The sequence below is a fragment of the Mus caroli genome, unplaced genomic scaffold, assembly GCF_978045245.1.
Source record: "Mus caroli unplaced genomic scaffold, Mus_caroli_1 scaffold_14, whole genome shotgun sequence".
Lineage (NCBI taxonomy): Eukaryota > Metazoa > Chordata > Mammalia > Rodentia > Muridae > Mus > Mus caroli.
The window spans coordinates 80,496,541-80,522,891 of record NW_028227269.1 but is presented as its reverse complement, the minus strand read 5'-3'; the positions used below and the strand labels follow the sequence as shown (position 1 = coordinate 80,522,891).

Here is a 26,351-nt window from a genome sequence, read left to right as displayed (position 1 = left end):
ACAATAACTTAATTAGTTTAGCTCACAGGGAGCTTCTCTTTTTCTTTTTAACTTAAAAAACTTGTGTGTGTGTGTGTGTGTCCTGCATGTGTATCTATGTACTGCTGGCCTGCCTGAGCTCACAGAGGGCATCAGATCCCCCGAAACTGGGGTTACAGATGGTTGTGAGCCACCATGTTGGCTGGGAATTGCACTCAGGTCTTCTGGCAGAACAGCCCGTGACATTAACCACGGAGCCAGCTCTCTAGCACCCTCCTCCCCGATACCTTCTTGAAAACACAGATGCCTCTTTACCTGGACATATGGTGGGAGGCTGTCCCCAAAGCTCTCCGTCCCAGAACACAGAGTCCATAGCAAAGAGTCACCAGAGATGAGTCTTTATCTACATCAAGTGGCTTTAAAAATAAAGAACATTACATGTTAGAAAGCTATAGAAGTATTTAACAAATTAGAAAATATCCAATCAATAAGTCAGAGATAGATAAAAGGAGCTGAACTTTATAATCAAAGAAGGAAGGAAAGGTGTTTTGTTTTTGTTTGTTTGACAGAACACTGTCTTGGAGGACACTGGAGAGTAGAAGGCAGAGGCTTGCTACACTGGAGAATATCGTTTAGCTTGGAGTCAGTGCGACTTCACAGCTTAGTGGGCTTTCTCAGGAAAGGGATTACAGGAGCAGAATGCTTGCTCTTAGGAGCTGGGGATGGTTTTAGCACTAACTTTACTCTAAAGGGGCTGCAACGGGGAGAACATACCCCAGGGCTGAGTGGGTAACAGGCTATCTGAAGAGAATGGGAACACCCAGATTGGACATGGGCCTCAAAAAATATTTATTTATGTGTATGAGCATGTTTGCCTGAGGAGGCCAGAAGAGAGTGTTGAATCCCCTGGAACTGGTCATAACTAGTGGGGGGTTGTGAGCCACCATGTACGTGCTAGGAACCCAACTCAGGTCCTCTGTAAGAACAGCAAGTGTGTTTAACTGATGAGTCATCTTCCCAGCCCCCAAGATGAGCCTTTTGAATATATGATGTATGGGCATGCAGGAAAACTTCCTCAAGCTATGTCCAGCCTATCAGTAACGTTTGAGAGGGGGTACTTGAGTTGAGGATGGAGGCCATTTCTAAGTAAGAAGGTAGTGTACTTCAACACTATGTAAGCCAGAAAAGGCGCATTATAACATGTCCATATGAGGGATATTATAACATGTCCATATGAGGGATATTATAACATGTCCATATGCCCCCCAACCCTCCACCAACTATGAAAACATTACGCAAAGTCCTTAAGTATAGTGCATGTATGAAAAACAAAACAAAGCCATCTGCTTGTTACAAGTTTGGAAAGAAAGTCATTCTCTAATGTTTGTCTCTGATCCATCCCATCTCGGAGGGGCATTTGGTCCTACCACTATTTCTTCTTTAAAACAGGCGCCTTGGGTCAGAACGTGCTGCATATGTACAGTTCAAAGGCTACCACTCAGAGAGAAAACATGAAGTCACCCTACTCCAACTGATGGAAAGATGCCTGAAAGAGCTGAAGAGCAAGGCTAACGGGTGCGATAACCCTGCGGGCACTGGCTGTCAAGGCGGCTCACTAGCTCCAGGATACCACATGCACAGGATGCCAGGTGCTCAGCTCCAGAGAAGCCACTGTGGTAGTGAGCCCTGGCCACAGTGCTTGGGGTTTGTGGTTTTGATAGTCCGGCCAGGGGCATGATAGCGTGATAGGCCTAGAAGAAAGAGTAGTTGGACAATCTGTAATTTACCTTACTTTAGGTAGGACAAGTTGTCCGGACGTGTGCGCCTGAGGTGAACACTTCAGTTAAAGTCACCAGGGAGATTTCTATTTTACAATTGTGGTCTAGATCAACAGAATCAGACTTCTTGGGAGAGACCTAAAAAAACCCTTTATTTCCAAAGTGCACCATTTTATCTAAATTCCCATGGAATGTCCCAGATGTGCACTGTCCAACAGTAGTCACAGTTGAACAAGCTGTTTACAACGATTACAGCTAAGCAAAATGAAGGACAATTTCAAATATTAAAGCCAGTCTGACACTGGACCGCAGAGGACACACGTGTCATGGGTGGAAGTTCTCAGAGACGCCACTGGTCTAGGCCTGCATTTGGGACACACACAGTTAGGTCGGTGGTCAGTGCTTATGGACCAGATCTCAGAGAGCACTGTATGGAACCACAGCTTGTGTGTTCCATGCTGCCGGGGCGGATGCTGCAATGCTGAGGTGAACCATTCTCTTTCAGAGGGTCTGTGAGCAAGGGCAGAAGCCAGCGCATGGTAACTAACAGGACATTTCACCCTTTTGTTAAAACCTGGATTCAGAGAACTGCCAAGGCCATGGTTCCGCCCTACCTTTGCTCTCCGGGAAGAGCAGTACTCTATCCAGCTGAGGTAAATGCCACAGAAGCTCTCCCGAGATACGCCTGCCAGCCGGTGGTCATAGTCCTCATCAATGTTTGGGTTAAAAGTTGGGTCCACGTCAACGTAGTTCCGGTCTGCACACAGACGCAATCCTTCCTGCATTGTCTCATTAGCCAGCCACTCCTCCAGCTTGGAGGAGGTTGTGACATAGTAAATGATACCCTAATTAAGAAACACAGAGAATTCAAGTCAAATCACAATGCAAATTTATTCTAATTTAACATTATATTAAAACAAAAATAAATTTATTCCTAATGTTACATGAACAATCATTGTTCTTTTAGACAGTATAGCTCACAATATTGTATTTTAACTTGGTGTCCTACGTCTACATTTTAAGAAAGCTACCTGAAGCCCTCCTAAATAAAAACATCATCCACTTCTTTAAGATCACACCATGAATTCAGCAAGGCAACTTGCAGTGTATTATTAATTTCAGTGCTTTTGAATCAGGTTATTTTTAAAGAGGTGAAAAATTATTATATTACATTTATTTTGAAAATTTCTTCCAAAACGTTATTAAAACTTTTGGTGTTCATAGGTCAAATGATAGAAATAAAATACATAAAGAGAGACACACATGTGTGTCACATGTATACATGTAGGCACACACACAAGTGTTGTAAATTAAGCTTGCTTACTCTCCTGGTTTTAGCCAGATGGAAGGCTCAGGGTTTGTTAAAATAATGTGGAACTTAGTAGAAACAACACAATATAGAAAAAACCCAGATGTGCATATCACATGGCTTACCTCACAACACCTCTCTTAAAAATACTGACCTTGCTAGGCCTGGTGAGATGCCTTTAATCCCAACAGGGGAGACAGAAGCAGTTGGGTCTCTGAGAATTCCAGGCTAGCCTGGTCTATATAACTAATTCCAGGGTGGCTAGGGCTATAACAGTAATACCCAGGCTCCATGAAACAAAGCAATAACAAAAATAACAAAAACCTGGCTTCACCTATAAAGGATTGACCTTGGCCAGTGAGGGGTCTGGCTTTGCCCTCAGGCCTGGTAAATGTTTGTTCACCATGGGCAGAGCTCTAGTGTCACAGTCTCAAGGGACCTTCAGACGTTCTGGAACACCTGTCAACTTTACTTGGCTGCAGATTTAGGTGTCTTCAGAGCCAGGCATGTGTGTGTGTGAGCACTCTATTGTCCTAAACCACAAACTGCGAATGCCAGCTATTAAAGGCAGTGGACACATGCAACAGGAAATGGCAAGGCCTTCATGGGCTGGGGTGTATTATTATTATTCCCATAGGTATACTCTGACTGACCGCCCTGGATACTAGAAAACTCAATCATTATTCAGAAGCAAAGCACGAGTGTGCGAGGTGAGGAACGTGGATTAGGAGGTGAGTGCTTACCTAGTTCTGGGCTTGATGTTTGGTAAGCACATACTATAAGCATAGCAAAAATGAATGAATGCACACATGGATGAACGAATGAATGAATAATAATGTACATATGTGTATATGTATATGTGTGTCTGTCTATGTGTTTTTGCTCAACAGTCCTAAATGAATGTCAGCTATTAATGTCAACAGATAGATGAAACAGGAAATAGCAATGTGTGTGTGTGTGTCCCCATGTGCACATGTGCCTGTGCAGGTCTTTCCCAAGAAAGCTGTCAGCTGCTTAGAGGTCTAGGCAGGCACATACCTTACCTTGACATAGTAGGTGGTAAGAACTCGACGAAGGTCAAAGACTTGGAGCATGGAAGCAGCACTGTTGTCAGTGATGCTATAGCCCTCTAGAATGTACTTAGTGACAACCACTTCCCATGCCAGCCAGCGCTGGCCAAACGCAGCATTAAAGGAGAGCACATGTGGAACATGGCCAGGCTCACAACAGCAAAACCCTTCGTCTTCTTCTACTCCTTCTGTGATGGCTTCCACTTCCCGCTGCTGACAGTAGGTACCTTAGAAAAACACAAGACCATTACAGACAAAGGCAAAAGACCAGCAACTTGGAAAGAATGCGTACTAGGCAGACAATCAGAAAAGACACATTTTACAGTGACTCAGAGTATGTGACTGATGTCCTCTGGAATATTCATCATCCAACTGTAGCAAACTCCAGAACTCAGGCAGGCTCTCTGCTCATCTGCAGTATGCTGTAGCACACTGAAGGTCTGGGAATTTATGCTATAAAGAAACTTCTTTAATTCTGACTAACAGATTTCCAAAAACACTTTAATGGGCTTACAATTGCACTAATACCAAGTGAAGTCCAAATGAGTAAATGCGCATCTTCTAATGATGCCCATTCGTCACAAATAGCAGAAGGTCACTGAACATAAACTAGCTCCTACTCATGTGTACAAGTTAGTCATTGTGCAGGATTTGATAACTTAAATTGGTATTTTCCTGAATGTATAATTTTCTGTGTAGAATGAATTGCCTTGTCAGCACATAAAATTGTGAAGGGCTGATGGGAGGGGCAACAACCTCAAAGATCAAATTTTGTAATTTTTTAAAGATTTATTTATTATGTGTATGTGTGTGTGCGTGCGCGCATGCACCACATGCATGCAGGTACCCTTGGAGGCCAGAAGAGGGGCCAGATTCCTGGAAGTGGAGTTGTGAGTCACCCGGTCTGGATGCTGGGAGCAGGACTCAGGACCACCGGATGAGCAGCGAATGCTCTCACCAGCTAAGCTGTGCACCAGCTGCCAATTCTGACGCCTTTCATTTGGGATTTAAGTAGACACAACTTTGCTACCACAGGTACCTATACATCTTAAAGGTGACTGAGCATCTTACCTCTGAATTCAAGTCCCCGCAGCTGGAAAGTGACCAGGCCGTTGCCTATCTCTATGAGGTGTACTAACGCATTGAGATAGTCGGAGGCAAGGATGAAGCAGTCCCCAGTACTATAGTTTCCCCACCGTCCTAGGAGCAGATCACCACAGAGACTGTGCTGCAGAGATCTGGTTAAGTGTTCATAGAAGATAGAATTCAGATTGTTGTCATCCGATCCTGTAAGAACAGAGGTTAAGAAACGTTGATTTCACTTCAAGTACCTGTTGTATTGAGGAACAAAATCACTAAAATATCAATGTATCAATGTAGGCTGCAAACCCAGCAGTCAAGAGCAAAGGCAGGGAGACTGACACAAATCTGGAGCTAGCCTCGGCTACAGGGTGAGACAACACAACCTAAGTGAACAGCCTAAACCTAAGTTCCTCTTATGGCCATGTTTACATTTATTTGACAGGAAAAAATACACACCATACACCTACAAATTGTAAATAAAAAGAAAACTGTGCTATGGTTTGGAAGCTCAACATCCCCCAAAGACTCATGCCCAGCTGGGGACATTACTGGGAGGTAAGACAGCAGGAAGTATGGCTCGGGCACATGCCCATGAAGAGTGCCCGGCACCTGTCAGGAGCAGCTCTGGGTTCTGAGGTTCTGCCTCAGCACAAGCCCACAGCACATAGCCCTATGGTGCCAGACAGCCCGAGACTTAGGCCTCTGAAATTGTGAACGGAGTACATCCACCCACGCTTTGAGGCTGCTCAGCTTGGGTATTTTATCACAGCAACCAAAACCTCATTAATACACAGCAAATAACGAGCAAAGCTTCAGAGTCAAGGTTTGGGAGTTATTTTAAACTCACACTAACTACACATGAAGAGAGTGAGGAGAAATGGAGTCTAATTATGCGAGCTGCATGTCTGTCCATGAAAAAGGTGTGTAGATTCTTCCTCAGGACCTCTTCCTGCTGGTGCAGCATCTGAGAGCTCTAAGCCCGCACGCTCTCACTGCAGAGGAAGTGGTTGTTCCTGTGAGACTATAAGTAACGGTTAATGTCACTAACTCTCCCTAATTCAGCTTTATAAGTGAAAATCAATTGGATTGTTAGAGTTTCGTTTCTCAGATGGATAAAGCATTTCAAGAACTTTATGAGTTAAATGGCAACATGTTCCTGTCCACTTGGGAGTAATGTTTGTTGAAGGAATTAATTAATAGTTTCCTGAGCTAATTAACCAATTCATTAGTCTCACTTGGTTAGAGCAGCAAGATTCCCAGGAATAGGGTGATAGAATAAGATTTTTCAAATCAGCTAAGAAGCAAACTTTAGAAAATGATACCAAAATTCAACCCACGAAGTCTCATCTTGGGTGGAAATTAGAAACTTCCCATGCACACAATTAAATAAGATTAAATTTGAATATTTACCTAACACTTGAGGGAAAGGACCATGTTGGAGCACTCAGTGTTCTTACCTAGTTTTCGTCTGGTCTCTACTCAGCTTATATAAGCACCATCCTTGAATGGCACCTTTAAAAATTCTATCTGCATTCTTAAGCTACATTTCATAGCGGATGGGTATATACAGTGGATATGCTCTAAGTCACATATACTGTACTTTGTTAAAGGAAATAAAAAAAAGTGAAGGATAGCTGATTTTTAAAAACTGATTATTTGTGTCTGTAGGAGGATAGTGAATTAAGGCTAATCTGCACTACACTGTTCAAAGCCAGGCTGCTCTACAGAGAGATCCTGTCTCCTTTTAGAGAATTGACAGTAAGTGGGAGTGAAGCTATGAACATGTGTGTGTGTGTGTCCACGCATGACTATGTACATGAACATACAAACAACCCAAATCCTCTGGCTCATGTCTTTTTTATCAATAGGACTCTTACCTGGATTTCTATCAAGCTGAGAAGCCAATCTGGTATTTGAATGGTCTACACGTTTTGTGCTGAAGAAAACAAAATAAAACATTTTTAATATTTTATACTTAAAAAAATAAGAGCAAGGGAGAAATTAAAAGACACAGATAATCTCACCTCTGTAGGAAAATCTCTGGGAATATAATATGGCTAGATAATCATCAGCCTGGCAGCACAGACTTGATTACACGTTTATTTTCTTCCTTCATATTTTCACAACACATAAACCTAAGTTTCTCCTCATTTGTGTTTCATTACAGAGTGTAAGAAGACATGAATGAATGCACCACAAAAACTGACCAGACACAAAGAACACAGCTCTCCCAAGTGTATGACCACAGAATCCCTTCTCAGGGAAAGAGCATTTAGAAATATCCAGAGGCACTGAGGTCCATGGAAGAACAGACTCACAGTTTCCTAGGTCAGAGCCATCCCACATGGCTGCTGGCTGCTTGCTGTTTCTTACCATGCTGAGGCCTACACTAGCAGTATAAAACCATGGCCCTCAAAGTCTGGTGCTGAGCAGGAACCAAGGCAGTGGCCCCAAACAGTACCACGTCTTCCTTCACTGCCACATACGTGCAGTCATTCAGCTAATTTATCTGACTGCCCCAGCTACAAGTTTGAATTCTCAACTCCTTGGGGCAGGCCACATTAGCAGCCTATGTACAAAATGAGACAGCGCAGAGAACACGGCACCCTCTCTCAAGTGCTGCGCTGCCCTTGACACTACCGCCTGGACAAAGAGAAAATGGCTGGCTGTGCAGTGATTTCAACTACAAGCTCAACTGCTGGCTCCCCCTCTAAGAACCACTGTCACTTCAAATTGTGACGAAGGTAAGAAGGTATGAGATTATTGAGATCTCTTGCCTAACAGACATTTATCAACACAAAGAAAAGACCTCATCACTTCAAGGGAAATACGGCAATAGCTCTCAACAACATAATTCAAAACTTTAAACAAAAACTTAAGAGTTTAGGAAAACCTGTACCCACACCCATGAGTGTGACAGCTTCTTAGAGCAACACACTTTAATGACTTTTCATTTGGTATTGGTGATGCTGTGACCACCTTTTAAAAATGTTGTACAGCTACTGCGTCAGCACTTGGCTATCTCAAGCAAACACTCTCGTTCAAAGATGGATAATTAATATAGATGTAACACACTTCTAAAGGTTCACAGGTGAAGCTTAGACTCCACACTACAACTAGCTTTTAAGAAACCATTATATTTGCCAGGTGTGGTGGCGCACATCTTTAATCCTAGCACCCAGAAGGCAGAGGCAGGCGGATCTCTGAATTCCAGGCTAGCCTGGTCTACAGAGTGAGTGCCAAGACAGTCAGGACTACACAGAGAAACCCTGTTTCAAATAACCAACAAAACAAAACAAAACAAAACAAAACGAAACCACTGTTTGTTAATTTTTGGTGAAGGATCAAGGAAAACCATCCCCAACAGTCTTTTTAAAGCCTTTTTAAAGTCTTTGTAATGCTTTTCCTGGGGCTGGAGAGACAGTCGTGGCCATGAGCACTGGCTGTTCCTGTGAAGAACCTGGGCTGGGCTCCCAGTGCCTACATGGGGGCTCTCTATCTTTAACTCCAGTCCCAGGGGATCCAACGTCCTCGTCTGAATTCCTCCAGTACAGGTCACTATGCAGTACGCATGCATATAGGCAGCTAGAACACTCACACATATGTAAAAAACAAAACAAAAGCAGAAACAAACCCCCTTCCTTTTCAACTGTATATCTGTGCAGTTAATTTTTCTTCCATCATTTCAAGCAACATGTCACACTGGAAGAGTGGATACAAAATGTCGTATTGTACTGCATGAACGGATATAAAGTGTCCTACTGCACCAACAGTCACAGGATGTACTACAAGAGTGGATGAAGAAGCAGGAAGTGGGAACCTGACCTGGTTCTTAGCAAGCAAGACATTAAAGCTCTACTGCAACAATGCAATCTACAATTTTCCTATTAAAATTTTGGTAGGTGGGAAATATTCTTATTAGTTTAAAATGCTATATTTATGCTAATATGGGGTATGGCCCCCCCTCCTTCCCCTACCCCATTAAAAAAAAAAAAAAAAGAAAGACAGCATCTTGCCATGTAGCCCAGGCTGGCTTGAATCTTGTAATCTTCACGCTGTAGGCTTAGTTCTGGAAGGATGGTCATAGTGGATATTTCTTAGAAAATGTTATTAAATCACATCTCTATTTAAATACTATGGCATCTTGAGTATTTTTAAGGGTACCAAAAATGTTGATACAAGGGTGGCGAGATGGCTCAGTGGTTAAGAACACTGGCTGTTCTTCCAGATGTCCTGAGTTCAGTTCCCAGTAACTTCGTGGTGGCTCACAATCATCTAAGTTTGAGGCCAGCCTAGTCTACATAGTGAGTTCCAGGACAGAGCTACATAGTAGACTCTGTCTCAAAAGCAAACAAAAAAATTACTGATACAAACTGTTAGGAACTGCTATCATAGAATATAACTTCAGGCTAAGAATACGATACAAAAAGTGATATAAATTCACTAACATTGGAAATACTACATAGTTTTAGATGAAGGCCAAGTAGAGATGTCAAGCAGAGAAGCCAGCTCACTGTTTCAATTTTCCTGAATAAAAGTGCCACTGTTTTAGCAGTGTAGGGAAAGGCCTGGGTAGAGTAGCATGTTAATACACACTTCAACATCTGTGCCCTCTCACTTAAGACTGTCCTAAGCATTGGCTTGAACAGCCAGTGAATGAATCTCAGGTACAAAGGAGGAGCGCGCTTGAATGAAGTTACCAGAAACTTTCCTTCCTGAAAAGACTCTGTAAAAGCTCAGCTCTAGAAACACAATTCTATGACATTTCTAAGGAAAATAGGCTGCAACACACCACAGCCTCTATAATGGTGCAACACTGTATTACATAAAGTCACGGTGTTACTCACAGGGCCTAACTCCAAGACATGCCATTATGAAAAATGCAGAGGAGGATAATTAGGATTATACTTTTAAGAATTACACAAATAGTTGAGAAAATAAAGACCAATTTCCTCAACCCTATATAATCTTCAATTTTTAAAAATAGATGTAAATTTTTAGCAAAACAAGTATTTTATCAAACAAACTATGATAAATTTTTTTTATGATGATGCCATCGATTGTTCTTTTCTGTAAAAAAGACAAACTGGCTTCTGTGTGCTCCGTTCACTCACTTGTAGTCTCTCTCCCAGAACTTGACAGGCCTAACATAGGAGGTGATGAATATGGCGCTACCCAGGAAGGGGTTTAGTGGTGTGGAGAAGAAGGCCGACACTACCGCCTGGACAAAGAGCATAGCCGAGTCTAGGAGGAAACAGTTAAGGAACAAACACCACAGACAGGAAAAGGAAGGGGGAAAGGCACGTGTCAGCCTTGGGCTGATACACTCAGGGTTCCCTTTACAGAGGCCAAACCCAGAACTTGGGGCCAAATGAGAAGGCTCTGCAGGTAAAGATGCTAGGAGAGAATTGGCTTTTCCCTGTTGTCTTCTGACCTTTACATGTGCAACACACAAATACTGAAATACATAATACATGGAGTAAAACTTTTTTTAAAAAATTGCCAATACCACAAGTCTGTATTTGAACACGGCTGGAGTCACATGTCTTCCTGGTTGCTTGAAAGCACTTTTGAGGCATGAGGATGGAAACTTTCACCCAGGAACTTAATTAAGACTGTTGTGAAAAATGTTCTGTTCATTTATTCCAAGTGCATTAAAAGTTCCTAGACTTTAATACCAATCATACTTACAATTTAAATATAAAATTTAAAAACAGCATTACTTATTACAAATCCTTAATCTCTACTTGTATTTGGTTCATCTGTGGGTTGCACAAACTAAATCAGAATAAGTAACGGTTCTCCAAGCCTGAGAGGCTTTGCCGGCTTGTCACAGTTCCTGGCATGTCTGCTGTAGCCTGACGTTCTCATCAAGGATATGACCAGCCATTCTCATAAACTGTAGTGAAGGATACGGGGCACAGCAAAGGGCTGAGCAAAAGCATGGAACGCAGAGCCCCAAGTGATCTGCCAGGGAGCGACATAGGTGTACACGAACTGCAGCTTGTAGAGAAGTTCCCAAAGCTGTGAGGACAAAGAAAAGGCTGTCAGGAAAACTCTAAGCAGGTACTTCAACCAGAAGACAAGCAGCCTGTAAGATGTGTCTTCTTCCTCACAGGAAAATGGCGCTGAAGTCATTTTCCCCTCATACAGCAAGACAAGACTTATCAACTGCCAAAACACTGGCATCAATTTGATACGAAGATTTTTTTCAATGTAGACATGGACTTATGGATTGGTGTTTTTAAGAGTTCTGTGCCCTCTTCTGGCCAATCACAGCATTACTGCTACTGCCAGCAAAGTGAGGAGTAGAAGCAACAAGATGGCTGTCCTTGAACAGAAACTCTAGGTGTCTCTAATACATGCATGTATTTTATCCCAGGATACATTTCCCTTGAACTTCAACCCTTTGGAGTAAATATGTTCCAAACGTAATGTCACAAGGAACCAGGAGAAAAATCTAATAGCGAACAGCAATTTCTCTTTGTACTAGACATGTCTGAACCTCAGCTGCTGCCAGTGGACACAGTCCACCCACATGTGAGTCTTATTTGATTGTGGCTCTTATGGGTTTAATATGCTCCAAAATAACTGCTGAGAGAGGAAGACTGTTACTTAGAAGCCAACAGTCAAACGTAACACCAGCAGAAACCTTGCCAACCACGTCAGCAAGTGGCGAGTTTCTCTCTGCAGAGGCAGATGTGCCGTGATAGATTACCTTGCTGAACAGGATGGACATGAAGAAGAGGTCCAGCAGCATCGTCTCTGAGAAGGCCTCATAGTCAAACTTGAAAAAGAGCACAGTGAAGATGACGGTGATGTACTGGTACGTGGGGCTGCTGAAGGAAGAGCGTAGCAGCTTCAGGCCAGCGATGGTGATCATCAAAGCACCCAACCTGTAGCAGAGACAGGCACAGCCCATCAGCCTGTGCTGCAAACACCCAGCATCCACCAACCAGAGGTCAGCACATGCTCCATAAACTTTTGATAGAGACCAGACAGACTTCTGGAATTGATGTACAGAAGTGGTGTGTGTGTATACACAACTGTAATCCCAGTACTCAGGAGATCACAGTGGCAACTCCTTTGTCTCAGGAAATACACAATAACAGTGATCTCTATGATAAGTCTATGAAACCCTGAAAGGCATGAGTACAACACTCTTTATTAGTACACACTAGGAATTTTATCTTCTACATAAATAAGCATGTTTAAAAAATAAAAGTTATAGTTCTAGAACCTGGTTCTCTAGCTTTTCAATTTAATACTAGCAGCATTTAATACATGAAAAACATGTACCAATACTCCTTAACATGGAACTAAAACTACCAAGTCTGACTGAGGATAACTGTGTAGGCAAATGACCCCCTACATGGTCTGATGTGCACAGTACACAGCAGCCACCTCCCAAACCTGCCATTTAATATTCAAAGCTAACTTTACTTGTAATATTAAAATTATGGTTTCTCATCTATTTTGCATAATGCATACATAAGTGTGTGCACGAGCACACTTGCCATATCGTGTGTGGTGGTCAGAAGACAACTTGCTGGAGTCGGTTCTCTTCTTCCAGGGATTGAGCTCAGGTCATGAGGCTTAGCAGCAGGAACCTTTACCTGCTGAGCTATCGAGCAGGCACCCTCTCATAAAATACTGGTTGGCATTAAAAAGTCAAGAACAACAAAAATACAGTGATGCCCCAAAAAAGGGAAGACAAAGACATCTTCACCTGAGCGGTCCCTCTTCTGATGCCGTGTGACAGAAACAGTGTTTAGTGGCATTTGGCCAATGACTCAAGATGCTTCACCACGTGTGTGAGGTGTTGTTTATTACTGTTCTAATCTAAGGGCATGGATCGGGTGACTATATACTCACTCTGTATCTAGTTTCTTTGGGCTGGCAATTGTCTCTGCACTGCTGCTAAGCTCGTTGAGGACAATCAGTGGATAGATGATATTCTTCTCCACAAAAAGAAGCCACACATGAAGTTTTTCGAACCACATCATAGTGGCTGCATCTGAGAGGCAAGAAGTCCAGAGATCACAATTCATACAGTGCTCAAGACAGTCGGGCATACGGTAAGCAGAAAGGATGACCTTAGGACTCAAGTTTAGCTCAATGCTATGAGTACAAAACCATAAGAAGCCCGTACTTCAATGTCTATTTTTATGTGATCGAACACATGCATGCAGGCATACACACATGTAGACACACACACACATTCAGGTGCACACACACGCACATGCGTATACAGTTTCTGACCTAGACATGACTCATACTTGGCTAACTTTACTTTTATAAGTTGTTGTGTAAAGCTACGTGTCACCCCGGGGCCTTAGCACATAGGAGTCAACTGTTCACCATGCACCTGCATCTCCAGCATTTCATTTCTTGAGATCTTATTTTTCACTATAATTGTTCTCATTTTCCACATTTGTATATAGGAAAAGTGACTAAAGGTTCTCGGGCTGTACCTCACTCCTAGATAAGTAAGCACTGTTAAACCACCTGCCTTCACAATAGGAAAGTCTATGCTATAGATGCACACACACAGAGTTTAAAGTCACCCAGCTTATAAGGCATTTTCTTCACTAGTGGCATATGGTGGTTAAGGTAATAAGCTCTTCGGCTCTCTAAAAGCACTACGCCAGGCTGCTAGGCAGTCTTTACATTTCTAATATCAGTACAAAGAAAAAAACAAACCTCCCCCCCAAAACCAAACCAAACCAAAAACAGTTTAGTTCTATAGTTCAGTACTTTCAATAAGTCAAAAATGTTATGGCAATTCAAAATCTGTAAACATTTTAGACTGATTAAAACAACCAATAAAACTATTGATTTTAAAAATGAAATATTTGGTATATTTATATATAAAAGCGGGAAATGCATCATCATAGAAAAGCAAACCAGACCCTGTCACTGTGGGCTATGTTTCCGATGCAGAGGCCGGCCAGCACCAGGCCTCACAGTCTCCTTTAGTTTCCCTTACTAAAAGGTCTCCAGAGCATCATCCTGCTCCCTGCTCATTAGTATTCGGTGGCGTCTCCAGCGTCCAGGCTGTGGGCAGCACTAGGACCACACTGCTTCAGGCAGGTTCATTAAGAGGCCATTGTGAGAACAGAAAGTCAACTCTGCTACAGCTTCAAAGGCTTCACTGTTCTTCAAAAATATCAACTCATGCTCAAATGACTGGCTGAGTCACCCTCTTTACAGTAGATCAATCAAGTCCCTTCAAGGAGGAAAGCTTGCTTAAGTCAGTCACTTGTGTGCAGCACAGCCCGTCACAGGACCAACGGACAAGTCACAGTTTACAGTGGAAGGGAGAAGCTGGCTGAATGGACAGGCCTTCATCTCTTCTCTAGTCACTTCACTGCTTACCCAAATCTGAGCAGAAATTACAGAAAGGACTGTCACTACTGTTCTTAAGTAAGACAGTGTTTCTTGTGGCATAAGGGACAAAGGCCTTCCTTCCTTCCTTCTGCTTAAATTAAAACCTTTCAAATGGAGGACTGGGTGGGACTGAGCTGCCTGTATACTGATTAGGGAGAAGATGGATCGGGGATCGTTAGAGAAGTCACACGCCAGACACATTAGGGACAGGTGTGAGAGGTAGAGCAGGAAGTGTAGGTCTACTCTTGGAAGACGGCCTGGGAGCACAGCTGCTGCTCTTTTAGCAGAAGACAGTGGCCTGCAGGAGACACTTCCCGGGAAGCTTCAAACCCACTGCAAGAAGCCAGAGCTAAAGCGTGACTCAATGCTGTCTGCTTAACTCACCACGGGCACACCAAAGCGAGCAGAGCCCGAGGGTGGCAGAGACATACTCACTTCGGACTTCATACTGATTGTGCTCGGCTGTCCTCAGCAGAGGCCGGGAGAAGCAGTGCCAGGGGAGCTGCTTCCTCACCTGAGGCAGCACATAATGGGTTACGAGTCCCACAACACCAACCAGCGCGTACAGCACGTACTTGAGAGCAGGCTGAAAGACAGAGTTCAGGGCGTGAGGAGGTGAGGAGCCCTCGCTGGCTTCATGACCAGCTTCCACTTTTTTTGGTTTCAGTTTTCATCCAATAATGAGGAACAGTAAAGTTAATCTTAGAATCAAACAAACAAAATTTGTTTCTGTATTTGTAGGTTTTTTTTTTTCCCTGCCTAAATAAGCCACCACTGTTAACTGACTGCCCTTACACATATCTGAAGCATGGTAACTACTTTGGTGTCTGAGCTAGTGAAGGTAAAGGCCATGAGCTAGGTTCTGGAGGAAGAGCAGGATGAGGAGCACATCTTTGTATGCCGTGCTGTGAGAGGCAGGTCCCTGCACGATCAGATTCACAGCAGGAGGAATTAACACCATTTCTTCCGATATTAACACCAAGAGTCATATATATCTAAAACTCTAGGCCCACTGAGACATGAACGAGTGTCCAGTTGTACCCTGAGGAACACTGGCCCTTATCTCACTTTAAGTGTTCAGGAATGCAAGTTGAAATTGGAAAGAAGAAAAACAAGCAAACATGCTTAACAATATTAAATAATCGAGTGAGCCTTTGCTTCTGGCTCAGTGGAGTAACAGAGACTTACCCTCCCGTAGGAAAGAACCAAAACCAAATACAACCCGTGACCCAGTGGTTTGTATTAGGCAAGATTTACAGAAATAAGCCTATGCCCAGAAGTAAGGAACCAAGGAGGGGATTGTGCTGGCCCTGCTCACAGCTCCAAGAGAGGGCTAGGAACTGGGAGGACAGGGAAACCACAGGGGAGACCCTTGAGATCTGTAGGCGGTCCTTCACGACATGAGGAGCTGTGAAGAACCACAGGAGGACAACAAAGCACACAGGCCTCACAGGGCCGGGAGAGCGCCTTCCTCACAAGCTAGCCTGGGGAAGCTCAAGGTTCACATACAGCAAGCAGAGGCCTAAGGGTGCCCATCCCTACTTGTGTACAAGGAGATCCAAGTGTGGTCTAGCTAAACTTGGCCCCGTTCCACCTCATAAACTGCTTTAACCAAAACCAAGACCGGAGGGGATCAAGATATTAAGGGATTAAGACTATCTAGGGACAATGTTCAAGTACTTCTGGAAATACAGAACTTAATACATAAAAGGGCAAATTTCCACTGTTGGCACCCACTTAAAAATTTCCATAGGGGTTCTCTGAATGCATTCAAGACCACAGGGGGATGTGCTGAACTGATGTCCAGTACTGTTAGCCTGGCTAACAACCCAAGTCTGGGAGGTAGTAGACCCATGCAGGAGATGTGTTTCTGTAGTTAACTACACTGACTGCCTTCTAAATACCTCTCTGCTCACACCTTAGACAGAGCCTGAAGCAGGGAAGCCTAGTCTTACAATGAACAGAGTGAATACAGACTCTGCCCAAAATGTAGAAAAGAAGTCACAGATTTTGGCCCACCTCTAACCAAGAAACTTTACCACCATCTAAAACTCAGGGAGCCGTGTGCAAGGAGAGTGGAAAACTGATGAAGGGCTAGGAATATGAAACACTTTCGGTCAGAGCTCAGAGAACTGCAGGACTATTAACTCAAGAGCCATAGACAGTAGGCCATGGCCTTATCAACATTTAGTCTACCCTGCACCCCTCAAAAGCTGGCTGCCAACAGATTCTGCTGAGAGCTCACTACACTCCAATGGATAGCTCTAAACCCACTGTCACACAGATGGCCCTGGTTAATCTTGGTTGGGTCACAAAGCAAAGCAAGCAGACATGAATGCACAAAAGCTATTTGTGAGGTAGGAGGGTGGGTGGAGTGGTAGGGAGCTTGGATGCCAGAGGGGTTGGTAAGCAAAGTGTACAGAGGTGAAATTGTGGGAAAAATCTATATGTACAGAGAATCAGGACACCACAGCTCAGAGTAAAGGCAGAAAAATCAGCCAATCAGAACTAACCCGCCAGTGATATAGATGTTAGGATCAGAAGATAAAGATGCTCTTAAGAATGACAGTCAAATCCATATGTCCAGAATACCACATACAATATAAAAGAGGCCTCAACCAACTTCTAAAGATGGAAATCAGAGATTATAAAGTGGAAAAGACTCTGAATGGGATTGATGAGAGATTACGGCACGGAGGAGGAGATTAGTGCAGTATAAACAACAGAACCAGCATCAAGCCAGAGGAAAAGAACCGAAATAAACAGCATCAGGCAACCACAAGACACATGCAACTGCAGTCACTGGGGTGGGCTGCGGTGTGGCAGTGAGAACAGGATAAAACAAGACAAATCCTAGAATAATAGCCCAATGGCTCAAAACTTAATGTCAAGTATGAATCAGAGAAATGAACCTCAGCTACAAAAGAAAACCACCTAAAAGTACATTTTAATGAAATTATCCTCTACTAGTGATAAGACAAATTATATAAGCAACAGAGGAAGAAACACTGTGCACAGAGGGATATAGACAGGACAATCGCCAAGACTTCTTCTCATCAGAAGACGAGGACCAAGAAGACCTTGTGAGACCTTTCAGATGCTGGAAGAGTGAAATTGTCACCCTGCAGTTACACCCCAGGCAATACCTTCCCAAATGACCCAGGGAACAGAGTTCAGATTAAAAGATGTGCAGAACAAGCAACATTCTCAGACATCTTTGAGACCAAAGGAAGTGACAGCGTATGGAAGCACTGGAATGTAGTCACGAGAGTTTCACATGAAGCAAGGGTGGTGCTCAGACAGAAGAACTTCCTATGTGAGCAGAGATGCTCACCCATCCCTCAACCTGCCCGGATGACAAGACTCAGCTTCTCCAGCGGTACTCAAGTAAGGCTTTGGGGGACTTTAGCAGAAAAAGCACATCTTGCATACAGGATAGATACAGATCATGAGGGCCAGAGGACAGATTGCTATCTATAGTTCCCATGGCCTTGACTTTGTAGTGTTCGCACCTCTGTGTCTTTGCTTCCCGTGCTGTACCAGTCAGTCTACATGACCAAGAGAACAAAGAAGGACACTCCATTTGCAGAAGCGATTCTATAAGAGTCCATTTTGACGGGGGCTTTCTCTAGCATCACTTGCTTTGTGGAAAAGTGATGTCATTTAGAAGACACTTGGGGCCAGGCAGTGATGGCCTTTAATCCCAGCACTTGGGAGGCAGAGGCAGGCGGATTTCTGAGTTCGAGGACAGCCTGGTCTACAGAGTGAGTTCCAGGACAGCCAGGGCTACACAGAGAAACCTTGTCTAAACGCCCCCCCCCCCAAAATAAAAGACACTTGGGGAGCCTCTGGAAGAACTACAGACAAGAACTAAAGTCTGCAGCCAGCAGTAAGAGAGGAAATGAAGACTGCATATAATTCACCTCAGATGTCTGCAGTAACACGAAAAGCTCCTAAGCCATTCACAAAGACTTATAGCCTAGAGAAAACCTAATAAAACACATAAGCAAAAGCTCAAATGTTCCTCAAGGCTCAGGGACCACTGAAGAAGTGAGGGCAGAAAGAATGAGGAGGCAGAAAGATGGGGAGACGGGCAACAGGATACCATACTCTAAGCACTAACACAGCCACCACACCATGGACTCACAGCAGCAGTGTATTCTAGTAGCGAGCCTACAGAAGTCAGGCTCTCCTAACAGTCAGCTATAGGCGGGGAGACCACTACTGAACTGTGGCAACCAACAGATTCTAGAAGAGAGGGGCTAGGTACTCAGCTGTGATCCCATGATATACCTACCAGGCTCTCACCTAGGTTCTGGTTCAATTATACAGGACACTAAACAAAATCGATAGTGAGCAGGGAAAAGATAGGGCTGGTAGGGGCTGGAGGGAAGATGGGGAGGGGTGACAAGAACATGTATTTACATATAAAATCGTGAAGGAATAAAAGTTACACGAAAAACCAACACACACCAAAATCAAAACAAAAGACCCAAATGTTTCAGTCCCACAATGTCACACATTGGTAACATTACTTTCATCAATCCAAACTAGAGGGCTCCTTACCTGCAAGGCTGTGAACACCGTGCTCACATGAATGGCGAAATACAGCACACCAATAATGACACACACCACCAGGTCAGACTGTAAGCGCTCACTCTGTGGGACAAAGGGGAATAATTAAACAGCTATATACTTGTTTGTTTTTGAGCTAAGGTCTCCTGAATTCCAGCCTGATGCCAACTGTTATGTAGTTAGGATGACACTTATTGCCCAATCCTCCTGCCTCCATCTCCTAAAGGCCACCATGATTTCCTTTACATACAATTAAAAGAAAAAAATATCCTTTTTTCCCAAATCGGTAAAGCTTAAAAGATAATTTTGCACCAATACACTTTAGCATTTTTTGTTTTTTTCTCATATAAAATAATTATGTACAACAATTCTATTTTCTTCCTCAATTTTCTCATATTTGGGGTTTCCTCTGAGTTTGGTAGGAACCTAAACCACCCATCTAGTTTCTAATGTTATAAACAAAGTCTTCTAGAAGACTTTCCCCCCCTCACTGGTCAGTACATTTGCTTTCTTTATTGACAGGAAAGACAAAAGCCTATCTTCTGAGGTAACAAAACTGCACGCACCCTTCATGTGTGTGGTTCTCACAGGGCTGAGGGTCCCTTATTTGAACTTAGGACCAAGACCATTTCTAATTTTGGAGTTCATTCAGCCTTCGGAGAGCTTTTGTGGAATCAGCCAGTTGAGGATCCCTGAACTAAAACTCTGGACACAGAAATGTTCTAAAAACCCAAGTGGTTTTTTTTGTTTGTTTGTTTTTTGTTTTTTTGAATGGTGATTTGGGAGCAGTTCAAGCTGTGAGCTTTTGGAAGCATACTCAACTCTGTAGTAAAAACACAATCTTCTTGCTCTCCCTGGCCACCCTACTAATCGGTTGACATATAAGCCACATTTAACATCCCACCATGCTTAACACTAACACAGAAACCAAGGTCAAAAGAGAATTTCTTTCAGTTTTATCGTGAGGTAGTTTGTCACTTCTACTTTTCTGAAGAATTTGTAAGCAGTCACGTTCACTGAAAATAGATACTATGTTCAATTAATATTCAGATAGGTTCATCATTCAGACATAAATAATGTAAAATGAAGGGACTGGGGATATAGTCTCAATAGTAAGGGTTTGCCTTGCAAGTTTTAAGACCCTGGGTTCAATGTCCAGCACAACAACAAAACAATGTAAAATAAAACAGAAAATAAAGTGTTTTGTTTTACAAAGCCGGTGTGAGTCGCTGGGACTCCCTTCTGACGTCACTACAGAGACATCTGAGGCAGTAAGCTGAGCTGGGAATGTACACTCTAGTCAGCACAGTAAGCCACAAGACTGTTCTTTCCTTTCGACTGGAACCCTCATTTTAAAATTTTCCTATGTATTTATGAGTATTTAAGTGTTCTGCCTGTACGCATGCCTATCTACAACTTGTCTGCAGTGCCTGCAGACACCAGGAGGTGTCGATCTCCTGGAACTGGAGTTACAGACAATTGCAGGCTGTCATGTGGGTACTGAGAACTGAATCCAGGTTGTCTGCAAGAGCAGTAGTGCTCTTAATTGCTGAGTCATCTCTCTAGGCCACAAAACATACTTTTTATATTGCCTTTGAAAAATGACAGATGACATAGGTTTCTCTCTCTTTCTTCCTTTTTTTTTTTTTAATTCAACAAGAATGATAACAATCTAACTTACCTTAAACAGTTTAACCAGTTAAGTTCTTTGGTCCCCATGGATACCTAAAACTATAGATGGTACTTCACCATACAGCTATACAGACAACTGAGGGGCTACTCAGGAACTGGTAGATGGTAGTGGTGTGCACAGCAGATAACCTGAACAAGGGCATGCTTCATGTCTGAGTAGAACACACATTTCATCCTGCTGTACAATTTAAAACTTACAAATTATTTATTTCTGGGTCTGTTGGCCTAGATTTGGCTGCTAGTAAATGAAACCATGGGAGGTGAAATGAGGCTTGAGAGAGACTACGGTTGTAGTTAACGTCCAGAGCCTTGTCTCCCCTGAGGACCAATTTCTAGTACCAATGAAATGACTTGACTTTACTCAACACGAAACCCTTTGACGTTCTCTTCTCTACCAAGACGCCTGTGAGGAGGAAAGGACTTCTCACATGCAGGCTGACGCTCTCCTTTCCAAACTGTTTAGGACCAGAAGCATGTGAGGCTGCGGATCTTTGGGAATTTGGGAATATTTCTATATATCTATCACATGTCATACTTTGAGGAGATGAGGTGCACATAAAACAGTAAGATTCATTTTCCATCTGTGCCTAACAGTCTGAAGGTGACGGCCAGCAGCACTGTACGGAGCCTGTGCTTGGACTGTGAGAGATCACATGAGAGCAGGTGTGCAGCTTTCCCTGTGTGATGCTGTTAGCACTCAGACAGTATTAGAGTCTAGTCAAGACTTCTGGACTTTTGAGATGAAGGATGCTTACCTAGGATGTTAAAATCTAGACTGATTACAATGAACTATATTTAATAACACTTATTTTGTCCAATTACTAAAGACTTTGAAAAGTACTTGTCATATAACACCACCACCCGCCGCAGCCATGGCTCAGAGAGCCACACTTACAACAGAGTTGCTGAGCTTCTCTGGGAGAGGGTCTTTCACCTCAGACAGAGGGTCTTCTGGGTTCTTCTCATCAGCTTTTGGAAAAATCTTGGATTGCATCAAAGAGCTTTATTTGAAAAAATAAAGGTATTTTTAGCAGAAAATACATATGAAGCTTGAAATTCACACACACACACACCAAGCATACACACAATAAAAAAGTAAAAATGAAATCTTTAACAACATACATTTCAGCTAACAAAATCAGCATGACTCAAAGTTAATGTATTTTTAACACAGACAGAACAGGACAAAATACTTGACAGGAACTAGGGAAGGAGCTGCCTGAACTATGAGAAATGCCAACTTAAATGTTCCACAACAGGAGTGGATTCACTTACAAGAGCACAGACGGGTCACTGCTCTGTCGGCTGAGGTGATAGGACACCGCCACCAACAAACCACAAAAGACAGAGAAAAGCACAGGAACGTGCTGGCCATCCCAGGAATCCTGAGGAAGAAATCCAGAGAAAAGGGCACTTGTAACCTTAAATACCCAACAGCGAATCAATCCTCTTACATCAATATTTTAGAGAGAACAAACCTAAAGTGTAAAATATTTTAGCTATATTAGTAACTGAACTTTATTCCAAATGAATTTAGATCCCCCCCCTTTTTTTTTTTCATTTGAGAGAGGGTCTCATGTAGCTCAGGCTGACCTCAAATTTGCTATGTAGCTGTAGCTGAGTTTGAACTCCCAACCCTGCCTCTGCCTCTGCCTTTGCCTCTCAAGTGCACATCTCACAATAAAGTTCTCTTTCTCTGGAGATTTGGATCAGGCACTAAATTTCTTTTGTCTTCAGCTTTCTTCTCTCTGCTCTCTCTTTTGGTATGAGACTTTCTTTCATATTAGGAAGAATCCCTCATGCTTGGTGCTGTCATTCCGCAGGCTAAGCAGTGCTCACTGTATAGCTGATGTTCATTTCACTTCCCTCTTCACACTTGTGTAAACCAACTCTCAGATCTTTTTAAAAAACAAAATTAGAAGACAACCCATGCCACATCCACCTGCTTCACAGCTGTGTTCTAGAAAACACAAAACACAGTCCCTTAGTTCCTTCCAAATTGTAAGTTATTTTAATTTCCTTCCTCAAAAGGCCAAAGAAGGAACTTTCGTCAAGTCTGGTAGTTCATCAGATTCCAAATCTAAAAGAGCCTCTCAGACTCTGATGTGTCTGATGACTCTGTGGGCCTTACTCTGTACACTTGAAAACCACCATCTTGGGTTCTCCCTCATGTCTCCCTTGCCAACCCACAGTAGCAGCCTTCCTCTATGACTCAATTCTGTTGGTGACTTTTATGTCCACCAAGCACCAACAGAAACCTCTTTCTATATGACTACTATGATGTGCCTCTAATGAACAAAGGAAGTTTTCACATTAAAAATTCCTTGTTCCTGAACTCTAGGGTTTCCAATATTGTCTAGTAGTAGCCAGCAGTTCAAGCCAGACCCTGTTCCTATCCCTCTTTTGTTTTTCCAGGTCCCCAAATGTACTGATGGGATCTAGCCTGAGTGAGGGGGCTCATGGCTTGAGGACATCTCTGTAAATCAAATGGACAGTGTGTTTCAGGGCCCCTCTACCAGCATGTATCTTCAACTGTGCCCTGGGACTTGTTCTGTTGCTCTGTTTTGTTTTGCTCTGGAGCTGTAGCTGAGTATTAATCAGCATCAGAAGGCAAGGGGTACTAGTGATAATGTGGTTCAGGGAGGGCAGGAGGAAGCAGCAGTCACACAGACACAGAGCACACTCCAGTCTGCCACTTACCCTTAATGCTCCGTAGCACAACCCATACAGCAAGGCGACGGCCACAATGCTGCACAGGAAACTGTACAGTGCTGCCAGCAGGCTGGTGGTGGCTAGATGGCAAAGAGGAAGGAAACCGGGATCTTAGAAACACCTGACACTCAAATGCACGGGAAACACAGTGACGGCACAGCACGTATCCAGTCACGTGACTAACAAGCCAGCACTGCACCTTTTCCACAAGACTTGACATGACAAACACTTCTAGCTCCAATATTTTATTGAGACAGGGTCTCACTTTTAGCTCAGTCACTCTCAGCAATCCTCCTGTCTTAGCCTCCTGAGTGCTCAGGCTACAGGCATCCAGTCATCATGTCTTGCTTTAAATCACAAGAGAAACATCTGTACCTATAACAGGCTTCAAATTGTATGTAGGGGCTGCAGAGCTGGCTGTTCTGTGGGCACATTCTGCTCATGGAGAGTTTGGTTCCCAGCACCTATACCTGACAGCTATATCGCCAGCTCCAGGGGACCGAGTGCCTCCAGCCTCCACAGGCACTCACCCACATAATTAAAAATAACCCTTTTTAAAAGGTATCTGACATTAATAAAATGTATCAGAAAATCAAGCTTGCAAAGGTCTGCAATGGAGGTGTCAATCAGCCACTTAAAATATCTTTCTATGTGAAAAGAGCTTGCTTTATTCACAGCATTAGCTCTGTACTCCCATTTGTTGATTCACATAAAAATGCGTAAATCTGACTACTAGAACAGACTCAATAGGATTACTAATAATAAGGAGCAAGACAGATAGTTAAGATACTTATCCGTTATTAAAAAATATAGCTGAGAGAGTTCCTTAATGCAATTTTACATAGTGACCTAAGGGAAATGATTAAAAACTAACACTGCACACTTGTAACTTGCAATGACAAAGCCCAACACTGAGTCTCCTGCATGGAGGCCTCATCACGTGCTGCAGCATGAAGCCATCAATAGGTCCCTAACTGGAAAACCACTTGTTTTAAATTACACACATTCAAAAACAACAAAAAAAGCTAATATAATAAATAAATGGCAACCCAGAAAGTTTTACTTTCTATTAACAATTTAGGTCAGCTCAGGTGGAGAGAAAGCACAGCAAGCTCGAGGACCTGAGTTAACGCCCCAGCACCCCTGTAAAAAGCCGGGCACGACTGCGTGTGTCTGTAATTCTAGCACTGTGGGGCAGCAACAAGGGAACCCAGGTTCTAAGAGCTCCTTGGCCAGTCAACCTGGCTCAAAGTGTGACTCGGGGAGAGACCCCGACTCAAGGCGGCAGGTAGGGGGGCCAGCAGCCAACATGCCCTCTGGCCTCAGCACGCATCCATGCACATAGGGTGCACACACCACACTCTCACCATGCACATAAAATTGAAAAACACTGGAAAGTGAGCCATGCCATCAACATTTGATCACGAGATGACTTCAGGGAATGTATGTGGAAGGTAACTGAGGCTTACAAACGGCAAGTGTGGAGAAAATGAACTCTAAAGTTACTGCTTTCCTGTCAACTACTTCTTGTTTGCATACTCTTCTCACCACACAGTGGTACAAGATGAATATCTCAACTACAGTAGCTGCACTGCGTTCATGTTCTTCAAGTCGCTCTCTTCAAATTAACAGTGGATTGTTTTAAAGATAAAATGCATGCATAGTAAGAAAATGGATTTTCTAAGTTATCAAACAATATATACATATTCTACCCTAAAAACTGAGATAGTTCTTTAAAGGCTGATTTAGTAAGTTACTTTATGATTCTGACTTTGGCATTCTCCTTTAAGAACATGGACATGCCAAACGCACGCCCCAGTACAGAATGCAAGGACCATCAGACCCAACCTGCTCAGCCCAGATGACATTATGAACATGTGGTGACTTGCAGATCCCATACTGGGGTATAAAGTGAATTAAAAAAAAAAAAAAAGGCTTCATAGCAGCCCCTGAATTTCTGCAGTTTTCCTTCCCACAGGCTCCGTTAGCTATAGTAGGCTATAAGTCCAAAATATTAAAGAGACAACTCCAGCGCACAGAAGCGGGAGGCCGTGTCTGTATAACCTTTCCTCGGCTGTAGACTGTGAACATGTGATGCATGCAGCTGTGTGTACAACATGCTCAGGCAGAGGAGGGCGCTGCAGGTCATCCTCCTGCTGCCTTGAGACGGGGTTCCCCACTGCGCTGGAAGCTCACAATTACAGCTAGACCGGCTGGATAAACTGCAAAATTGTTTCACTTCATTATTACTGCTGCTAAGTTCACTATTACAGGGATGCAGGGATAATGCAAGAAAGACAGTCCATACAGGTCCCCATGCACCAGGGCTTGGAACATCCTCTATCAATGGAGGGGAGGGGCACAGAGTATTCTACAACTTTCACACTTTTCTCTTAACTATAATTCACTACCTTTCTGCCTTCAACTATTAAACAAGCATCTGTGACCATTTCAATTTTAAAATCCAAAGTGGAGACATACTGCAATCTCAGTTTATGACTGCATGACCCAGGTCATAGCAACCTGTAACTTACTCACCATTCCCACCAAAGATATGGATATCCAATTGTTCACAAAGGTACATTACAAACGTGTTCACCTGAGGCAGGAGACCAATGAAAAATACTATTGGGAAACAGAGTGTAAACACTATGGAAGGAAAGAAAAGTTTATTAAAAACCACTGCATTCATCCTCTTGTCCATTAAAGCCCATAAGCAATGAAGTCAAACTTAACACTGCCTACTGTATGACTGGATAGTAA

The 26,351-nt window shown here is 43.1% G+C and overlaps 1 protein-coding gene across 5 annotated transcripts in view; it reads right to left on the bottom strand.

Moving 5' to 3' along the window:
• The window catches only part of Pcnx1 (pecanex 1), a 144,113-nt gene that overhangs the window by 14,684 nt on the left and 103,078 nt on the right, over positions 1 to 26,351 (bottom strand). For all 5 annotated transcript variants that reach the window (XM_021179162.3, XM_029484751.2, XM_029484750.2 and 2 more), the window contains 15 exons: positions 26,127 to 26,237; positions 23,577 to 23,668; positions 22,152 to 22,261; positions 21,772 to 21,877; positions 19,176 to 19,268; positions 15,045 to 15,195; positions 13,095 to 13,236; positions 11,938 to 12,115; positions 11,135 to 11,243; positions 10,334 to 10,463; positions 7,097 to 7,155; positions 5,208 to 5,423; positions 4,110 to 4,363; positions 2,372 to 2,602; positions 295 to 395 (listed from right to left, as the gene is read on the bottom strand). In XM_021179162.3, the coding sequence (XP_021034821.1) occupies positions 295 to 395; positions 2,372 to 2,602; positions 4,110 to 4,363; positions 5,208 to 5,423; positions 7,097 to 7,155; positions 10,334 to 10,463; positions 11,135 to 11,243; positions 11,938 to 12,115; positions 13,095 to 13,236; positions 15,045 to 15,195; positions 19,176 to 19,268; positions 21,772 to 21,877; positions 22,152 to 22,261; positions 23,577 to 23,668; positions 26,127 to 26,237 (2,083 nt within the window). The remainder of the gene's footprint in view (positions 1 to 294; positions 396 to 2,371; positions 2,603 to 4,109; positions 4,364 to 5,207; positions 5,424 to 7,096; positions 7,156 to 10,333; positions 10,464 to 11,134; positions 11,244 to 11,937; positions 12,116 to 13,094; positions 13,237 to 15,044; positions 15,196 to 19,175; positions 19,269 to 21,771; positions 21,878 to 22,151; positions 22,262 to 23,576; positions 23,669 to 26,126; positions 26,238 to 26,351) is intronic.